General features: G+C 61.1%; 1 protein-coding gene across 5 annotated transcripts in view; it reads left to right on the top strand.

Moving 5' to 3' along the window:
* Positions 1-213: 213 nt before the first annotated feature.
* Positions 214-9147, top strand: part of CAMSAP3 (calmodulin regulated spectrin associated protein family member 3) — a 36879-nt gene continuing 27945 nt past the window's right edge. For 4 of the 5 annotated variants that reach the window (XM_034792406.1, XM_034792404.1, XM_034792405.1 and 1 more), the window contains exon 1: positions 214-508. In XM_034792406.1, the coding sequence (XP_034648297.1) occupies positions 361-508 (148 nt within the window). In that variant the 5' untranslated portion in view covers positions 214-360. Of the gene's footprint in view, positions 509-4703; positions 4842-9147 lie in introns of those variants that run through there. The other variant, XM_034792407.1, reaches the window with a different exon arrangement.

Below are 9147 nucleotides of genomic sequence, written 5' to 3'. Positions count from 1 at the left end.
GTGATGAGCTTGCAGAGCCCCCCGGCTGGCTCCCAGCCTTTCGCCCCAGTGCGGGCAGGTGCTGGCACCAGGCGGGGGGCGGCTGCACGAGCTCCAAGGAGGGAGCCCCCCTCGCATTTGCCCCCGCCCCACCTAGGGCAATTACCTGGCCGCGAGCCCCGCCCCCTGCGCTGAGTGACAGCCGCCGGGATCACATGGGGGGCGGGCGCTGGACTCGCCACCTGGGAGCCGCCACGGCCGGGGCTGGAGGAGGAGACGCGCCGGGGATGCGCTCGCCGCCGGCCGCTTGTGCATTAGCAGCGGGCGGGGCGCCGGCCCCCTTCCCCATGGAGCGGGGCTGCTGAGCCGCTGGGCCGGGCCATGGTGGCCGCCGCCCCCGCTGCCGCCGCGGCGATGAGGAAAAGCTTCCTGGTGCCCGAGATCAAGCCCCTGGATCAGTATGACTTCCCCCGGGCGCGCAGCGCCGCCAGCCTGGCCTGGGCGCTGGCCAAGGGCTACGGGGGCGCAGGTACCGCAGGCCGGGCGCGGGGGGGCGAAGGGAGGTACCGCGAGGGGGGGGGTCGGGATTATACCGGGCTGGGGGGTAGGTAGCGCTAGAGGGGCCTGGGGATCTGGCGGGGGTTTTGCATTATAGGGGGCTTGGATGGGGGTAAGTGCTGGGGGGCCGGAGGGAGTGCTGGAGAGGGAGGGTAGGTACACGGGGGTGTGCACCTGGGAAGAAGAGGGGGATCTGGATTATACGGGGCTGGGGGGCAGGTACGGAAAGCTCCGGGGGCCTGGGAGGGGGAAGCCCAGGATATAGGAGGTAGGGAGAGAGGAGGGGGTTGGATTATATGGAGTGGAGGTAGGTATGGCCAGAAGAGCCCCGATCACAGGCTGGAAGGAGGAAGAGGGAGGCTGGGCAGCCCGGATTATGGGGGGAGAGATGAGCTGTAGTCTCTTGTGGTGGGAGAGCACTTCACTGCTGCAGTGGGGGTGATGGGGTCTCTTGTTGCTGGAGGGAGGGGGGAAGGGAACAGAGGAATTCCCCCCAGCTCCACTCACCTGCCTGCTCTGAGCTGGGGGCAAATAGGGGTCCCTCCCCCCCACCGCCATAACCCTGCCATGCCTCTTCCTAGCAGGGCCCTTGTTTCCGGGAGCTCCTGCTGTCTGGCCTGGCATCTGGCTGGCTCTGTAAACGCCCAGTCCGAACAATAGGCTGGGGGGTTTGCCCTCCATCTCAGTGCCCAGAGAGGCTTTTTCTGGCCCTGGTGGGGTGTGCTGCACCAGAGATAGGGCTGTGGTGTGTGTGTGTGGGTGGGGGGGGGTGGCAAGTGTGGGTCTGTCACCTGCAGTGCGGACCCTCCCTCTCAGCAGCTGTGACATATGAAAGGGCTGCCTGAATATTCAGGAAGATGGGGAGTGGGTGGGAGGGGGTTGTGTGCTGGTCTCTTCCCCCCACCCCAGCCCTGTCTGCAATCTGTTCCCAGGCCTGCTCTGTGATTGGAGAGAGGGGAATGTAGAAGGGCTGGGATTTAATCTCCATATATTTTTCTCTCCCTGCCTGGCTCTCCCTGAGGCCCTGAGTGGGCAGGTGTCTCTCTCCCCAGAGCGGCAGGGTGGAAAGGACCTGGTGGGCAAAGGGTTTTGATTGAGGGCCGTGTTTGTTCCTCTGTTTGTGTCTGATCTTGGATGGGCAGAGGGGGCTGCTGTGCCCAGCGCCTTAGTCTCCAGCCCTTGGGCTCCTCTGTATTGTCTCCTGCCGAGGCCCTTTTGTTGCAGTGGCAGGGCCTGGGTGGTGGGAGCTGTGTGGTGACGTGTGTGCTTGGCTAGGTGAGCTCACACTGCTTTAACCCTCTACTTGCTGCTGCTGCACGCCCAGGGCCGTGGGCAGCTGGCTGGTGCCCCGCCCTGCCAGGCTGTGATACTGGCTGTGTCCGGTCGCCTTGGCAGGTGTCGCTGTCAGACCTTTATCTCTGTGTGATGACGCTGGAGCTGGAAAAGCCCAAAGGAGGAGGGAATTGTCCTCACTGCTCTGGGCCGCAGTGGGGCTTCTGCTAGCCTGCGTTAGCTGCTGATGTGGCCCCACAGGGAGGCAGTTGGCTTGCCAGCCTTCCAGGGTGTGTCCCCGTGCCCAGGGCACCTGGCTAGTGCTGGCACCTGCCCTGGGACGTGCAGCTCAACAAAGCCTGGGCTGGCCAGACCCTCTGAGTGAGGAGTGACTGCAGACATTGCCTGTGGGGCCCAGAGACTGAATCTGGGATGAGGAGGGGTCCCCTCTGGGTGGGAGCTTCATGGAGAACCCAAGTTGTCCCGTCTCGTCAGTGGGGTTAGGCCTCATGCGCTGGGTGTGTGTGTGTGTGGGGGGGGGGCTCCTAGATCCAGGGTGTTTGGGCTTCCCCTGTCCTTACTCAGCACGACCACCTCCCCCTGTGCCCCTTTGGCAGGGCAGCATGCTGCCCCCAGGCCTATGAGGAGGCCCTAGGCCTAACAATGGGACTGGGATCAGTCGCCCAATATGGTCTCCCTCCTTCTCTGTCTGTAGGGTCCCGCACCAAGCTCAGTCTGACCTGATGTTCCAGGAGGCCTGGGGATCAATTTGGGTGGTGGTAGGAAGGGGTGAGTGAACCTTCCCATTTGGGGCTCTCTGTTCCTTCAGCCCCCCCAGAACAGTGTCTTCTACCCCGCTCCCCATGCCCCATTCCCCTGAGCTCCTGACATCCCCAGTTCCCAGCCAGCTGTGGGGCTCTCCTGCCTCTGCCTGGCCTCTGATCCTCCCCAGATGTCTGGCTGGGAGCAGCTGTTTCACACAGGATGGGGTGGGGGGGCCCCCAAACACCCTCCACATGCTGGCTGGTGGGGGAATTCCTTTCCCCTCCTAGTGCTGTGTGGCTGGGAATGGGAGGGGTGGCAGAAGGAGCCAGTAGTGGGGCAGTGCACCCCCATTGGGGTGGGTGCTAAGAGCCCTGTGTCCTAGGCACAGCCTGGTGATGAGGGAGGGAAGCCCCACTTACTAGCAGCCAGCCTGGGGGGAGGGGAGCCGTTTGGCTGAGACTGCTGACCTGGAAGTAATGTGGGAGGGCTTGAAGGCAGAACTGCAGCCAAGGCAAATGCTTGTGGACTAAGGGCTGGTGCTCTGCGTGGGCCCTTCCTTGTCAGGAGTGAGCGCTGCCAAGGCCATGGGACAACGAAGAGCTAGAGGCCTGTGGCCCGCTCTGTGCGGGAGTTACTCACTGGCTTCTAGAATGCAGCTGGCTCTGGGGTGAGGCTCAGCAGTTCAGAGGAAGTGAAGGCAGGTTCTGCCCCAGCTGGGTGTTACAGGGATAGAGTTGATGACAGTAGGGTCAGGGCAGGGTGCAGAGTTTGCCAGCCTAGTGCTGTACGTGGAGCGAGGGAGGGGGCCCAGCTGAGAACAGGTTCCCCCGTCCCTGCCCTTCTGTGTCACACACAAACAGCCCAAGCAGGGAGGCTGCGTCATCTGCTTTGGACCCAGGCCAGGGTGGCCCTGGTGGGGCAGTGCCAGGTTCAGAGTCCAGGGCCCTGCTGGGAAAGCAGCTTCTCTTCAGCCCTGGCAATGTCGACACCTGCCGGCAGCCCTGCCGACCTGGGCTGGGAACACACGCACGGCGCCCGCTCTGCGTGCTCCAGCGCTGGAATGCAGACAGCGCTGAAGCCTGGATGGGTTTTGGGCTGGCTGTGGAGTGAGTCAGGTCCCATCAGCGTTACAGACCGGGACTGGGTGTAACCAGTGGAGCTGGGTGGTGGGTATGCAAGGCCCTGGTAGCCACTGTTGGGATCTATGACGGGAGTGCCTGCAGGTTCTGCCTGGGGGTGTGGGGAGAGCTGTTGTGCTGGCTACTGCGTGGGCTCCCCCAGCTGCAATTAAGGGGTCCCGTTGGGCCCAGGACCGCATGGATCCCTAATAAGAGACAGTCTGTGCACCAAAGAGCTCCCAGTAAGTAAAATGTGGAGGGGAAACTGAGGCACAGAGGGCAGCTGCACAGCAGGTCAGTAGCAGAGCTGTGAATTGAACCCTGCAATCCTGACTCCCAGTGCGGAGCTGGAACCACTGGGCCCCAAAGGCCAAAACTGTTCTCGCCACTCTTTCAATTAAGCATGGCTCAATGGGCCCAGGCTCCAGTGGTAGCCCCTACAAGGGTTCCTGCCTGTTAGAACTAGAGAGATTCCCATCAGCACCTGCAAACTCTCCGGCTGCGCCGAGGCGGCTGTTCAGAAATGTCACAGGCGTTGCAAGACCCTTTCTGCATCCCAGAACTCCCCTGCTGGGGCAGGAGTGTGGCCTGTGCTAGCACAGCCCCCCTGGGGGACAGCGGGGCCTGCAGGGACCAGGCCTGGAACACAAGTTGTTGGCATGTTGCTGTCAACACAGGCAGCAGCACCAGCACCAGACGAGTCCTGACAGGATCCTGGCCCAGCTGCTCCAACGCCATGTTCAAACCTGGTGATTTGGGCAGGGGCGGGGACTCCTGGCTGCTGGATTCCTGTGGTGGGAAGGCTGGGAAGGGAAGCAAGCCAGTTTCAGCTGCGATCTGGGCAGGCTGGGATTGCCAGAGGAGGGTGCCTGGGTATGTGCGCATGTCTCACCCCAGAGCCAGTCCGCCCCAATCACACTGACCCTTGGACTGCCTAATCGAGCTGCATCCCTTGATGCCTGTTGTCCACCCCCCACACACACACGCACACACACACGCACACTGTCTGCGGGGGTGGTTCCTGCTGAGCCGCTCTAGAGAGCTGTGCTGAGGGAGGCTCTCACACCTGCTGGAGGGACAGGGGTGATGGGGGCGGGGCGCAGGGAGACTATGGCATGAGCCAGTCCATTTGGGGCACTGACAATGGAGGTGAGTATCTCTGTAACCCACATCCCCCCTCCCCCACATTGTCTAGCTCCTTTGGGGGTGGGAACAGGGACTTCTGAGTACCTTCTCAGTGCAAAGGGACAGAGGCCAGTGGAGGAAAGCTCCCACTGCCCCTGTGGTGTCTATGGCTGGGGTCTGCTGACCCTTTGTTGTCTCTGCCTTGCCCAACCTGGAGAAGGGCCGTGGTGCGGGAGAGGTAGCCCCTGACTCCCTCATCCCAGGGCTGCTACTCGTCAGTGAAGACAGGTCACTGATTCAGAGCGATTCTGGATTGCTTGGTAAACTGGGCGCACAGAAATATCCGCCTTTTAATCTGGTGAAATGTTAACATAGGCATCTAGGGACAAAGAGCATAGGCCAGACTTACAGGATAGGGGCTCTGGGAACCAGTGACTGGGGGTTGTGGTGAATTATCTGCTGAACATGAGCCCCCAGTGTGATGCTGTGGCCAAAAAGGCTAACGCGATCCTGGGATGCATAAACGGGAATCTTGAGGAGGAGTTGAGAGGTTATTTTACCTCCGTTTGGCACTGGAATCCTGTGTCCAGCTCTGGTGCCCACAATTCAAGATGGATGTTTGTAAATTGGAGAGGGGTCCGAGAAGAGCCACGGGAATGATTAAAGAATTAGAAAGCTGCCCTTGAGATTGTCACTCTATTCAGCTTAACAAAGAGAAGGTGGAGGGGTGATTTGATTACAGTCTACAAGAATCTGCATGGGCAAAACTATTTAATACTGGGCTCTTCAGCCTTGCAGACAAAGGTCTAACCCAATCCAAAGAGTGGAAGTTGAAGCTAGACACATTAAGGGTGGAGGGAAGGTGTACGTTTTTAATGGTGTGAGTAACTAACTGTCGGCACAGTGTACGGGGGGTTGTGGTGGATTCTCCGTCACTGACTACTTTGAGATGAAGATTGGAGTTTTTTCTCAAAGCTCGGCTCTAGGAATTCGCTTGGGGCAGGTCTCTGGCCTGTGCTGTACAGGAGATCCCAATGGTCCTTCATTCCCTTGTGATGTCCCAGTGCCCTGGCAATGGCTGCAGCAGTGCATTCTGGGATCCTGGATCTCCAATGGGGAGCAGGGCTCAGGGTACCTCCCCAATGGGAGGTGCTGCCCTTCTCTACTAGGGAGGCTCTGGACCCATGGTGGGCCCATGTCCCTCCCCCAGGTGCAGGGTCTGGGGCTCCCCAAAGTGGCCCAGACTCCCTGAGTGGCTTTTACTACTGCCCAACTCTGGCTTCTGGCCTGGCCAAGAATGGGGCCTCTGTGGGGGAAGAGGAGGAGCAAGGGGTGAGGCCTCATGGCAATGGGGGGCAAAAACCCACCTCAGGTCCTTCACCCCACCAGGAAGAGGCTGGCGCTGCCCCCCGAGCATCAGGCATGTGCAGAGCGGCTCCACAGGGAATCTGGGATAAATGCTGTCCAAGAGTCATTTAGCCCAGGGCCAGGACTTGAAATGTACAGGACTGTCTTGCCCCATTAGGGATGGGCAGTCCCCTTATTTGGAGCTGGCCTGGGACCCCACTGGGGACAGCTGTGCAGGCACTGCGTGGAGTGGCTTGTTGCAGCTTCTCCTTGCCTAGTGTAGACAGGCCCTGTCAGCCTTGTCTCCCAGCAATCCCCTGCCCCAGGCTGCTGGCTCTAGGGGGCTACAGGGTGCTGGCTTCTTGGCCATGACCTCCTTGTGGGTGGGTGGAGGAATGGAGAGCCACTCGGCTTATATTCTTCTCTTATCCTGGCTGGTTAGCCATGTGCAACAGCTCTCAATTAGTCCTGGTGCTGCCTTAACCCCTGGGCCTCCACGGTCACTGTGCCCTCTGCCTCTGGTTGCCCACACCTCCTATTTGCTGGAGCCACCTCCAGTTCTTGGTTCCCAGCTGCTGCCCCCACTCCTAGCACAGCCTGCTGGTTCCTGCAGCCTGAGCTCCCAGCTCTGAGCAGGCCCTGCTGGGAGGTGGGGGCAGGGGGTGCCTTCTCCTTCCCCAGGCCCATGTCTGGACTGTGCCAGCCCATCCCAGCTTGGGAGATTTCCTTCCTGATCTCCTCCCCCATCACTGAGGCTCAGCTGATGCCCTAATACACTGGAGTCAGGAGGGATGTGCCCCTTTCTTACCTCAGCTAACATCGTTCCAGACACTCATGTGCTGCATGGACTACAGGCCCCAGCAGGCCCTGCTGCACCTGGCCCTCAGCCATCATGTGGCACGGCGTGTTGGGACCCGTTGTCTCCAGGGGCCATGCCCCTCCCTTGCAGCTGAGTTTCAAGCCTGGCTCCTGCCAAGCGGCTGGGTGTTTCACATCATGTGCATCTGTGCAGGCCCCCGGTCTCGTGCCGTGGTTCCTCCGGCACCTGCATATGCCTCCTGTGGGGCGGAGAAGCTGGCATCTCATGGGGAAGCTGTGCTGGGAGGTGTTCTGGCTGGTGTGGTGGGGGCAGGGCATTGTCTAGTGGGTTAGAGTGGGGGGGCTGGGAGTTAGGCATGTGTCTAAACACCCCCTCTGAGCTGGTCTCCCAGTCAGTTACCATTATCCCCATTTCAGCACCCAAGGACTCGCCTGATGATGGTGGGTGAGGTGGGATAGGGGCCTCTTGGGTGCTGGGGAGAATGAAAGGGGCTGCTGGTGTCCTGTGGGAGGCTGCTGGTTTCCTGGCTAGGGCATGGAGGCTGTGCCGTGCCACATTACCAGCCAGTCCGGTCTGTGCTTGCGTTTGGGGCCCCTGGCTGCGCACGCTGCTGAAGCGGTGTTGGCTGATTGGTCGGGAAAGTCACACAATAGTATTCCCATTGCCTGATTGGATGAGTGGGCAAGCGTTCCCACCATGAAGCTGGTGGCATGTCCTGGGTGCAGGTGCTGTGTGGGTCTCCCTGCCAGTGGCATGCCCTATGAGTGACCAGGCCGGCAGCTGGGCATGGGATTCAGTATGGTCTGTGCCCTTCCCTGGGGCCTGGCTGTGGAGATGGGGGCAACACGTAGGTCAAGAATCCCCCTTGGCAGCAATGCTCACGGCCCCAGGATTGGGGCCTTTCTCTGGGCCTGGCTGCACGGGAGGCATTGGCACCTCTGGAGCAGGAACATGGGCTGCCATCTCCAGGACATGGCCAGGGGCTGGCCCTGAGTTGCTGGGAGGGTGCGTGCAGGGGCCTTCGTGTCCTGTGCAGCTCTGCCTGTTGGCGTGCACAGCATGGGCTCTTATTTGATGGAGATATGCTGCGGTGGTGGCTGCAGGTCCCAGCGCTTTGGAGCTAGGGTGAGCTGGGGGAGGGGGGAAGACAAGTCTGTGGGTGTCTGCTTGTGCCAGTGCCTCCTGCCCCATGTGAGGGGAGCCTCAGGGGCTGCCCAGTGGTGATAGACTCTAGGAGTTCAATTTAGTTAAACAATGAGAAGGTTAAGGAGGGGTGACTTGATCCCAGTCTGAGTTCTTATGTGGGGAACCGCTGTTGGCCGAGGGGCTCATCGTCTAGGAGACAAAGGCCTGCCCCGAGCCAGGCTGAAGCGGGACAAGTTCAGCTTGGGAATAAGGTGCATGTTTTTACCAGGGAGGGACCAGCTCCCCCAGGGCGTGGGGGATTCTCTGTTGCTGCTGGCTGTTACAGCAAGACTGGCCCTTTCTCTTTCCACCCTGCTCTAGCCTGCGGGGGAATGAACCGGGGAGGTCAGGCTGGATGATCACAGTGGTCCCTTCTGGCCTTGGAGCCTATCAGCCTCCTCCAGCTGTGGGAGCCGGGTGGAGGCTCTGCAGGGATCCCTGACATCAGGCCCCAGGGGCTGGGCCCAGCTCCGGGCACACACTGGGGACTGTGTCAATGCCTCATGGTCTCCAGGAGGCCGGGTGGCACCGTGCCCTGGTCCCAGCTCCCACTGCAGGCTGGCCCAGCTTGGGGACTCTGCAGATGAGGCTAGTGTGCCCTGGGTTGGTGCCTGAGAGATGCTGGGGCCTTGGAGACTGTTCCCTTCACACCCCCCGGCCTCCCTCCAGGATTCCCTCCCGCTGCTCAGAGCAGTTCTGCCCACCCCACCCCCCCGTTCCCGCAGCAGAGAGCGGGTGTTTGGGGTGCAGGGAGTGCTCTGTGTGGGGTGAGGGCAGTGCCAGGCCCAGTTCCCCAGCTCCCACCTCTGGGCAGCTGAATGTGCGTGGCTCCCCTCTGTACGCCTGGCAGGCTGGGGGAGGGGCTGCTTCCCAGCTGTGCTTATCCGAGATAAAGCCGGGCAGGCTCCCCGGGGGCGAGGGAGGCCTGGCGCCCACCCAGCGCTGCCGCGTTCTCCTCACAGCCTTGCCCAGATAAGC

Source organism: Trachemys scripta, chromosome 16, assembly GCF_013100865.1.
Source record: "Trachemys scripta elegans isolate TJP31775 chromosome 16, CAS_Tse_1.0, whole genome shotgun sequence".
Classification (NCBI taxonomy): Eukaryota; Metazoa; Chordata; order Testudines; family Emydidae; genus Trachemys; species Trachemys scripta.
Note: the sequence above shows the minus strand (reverse complement) of the source record. Positions and strands in the feature narration are given on the sequence as shown.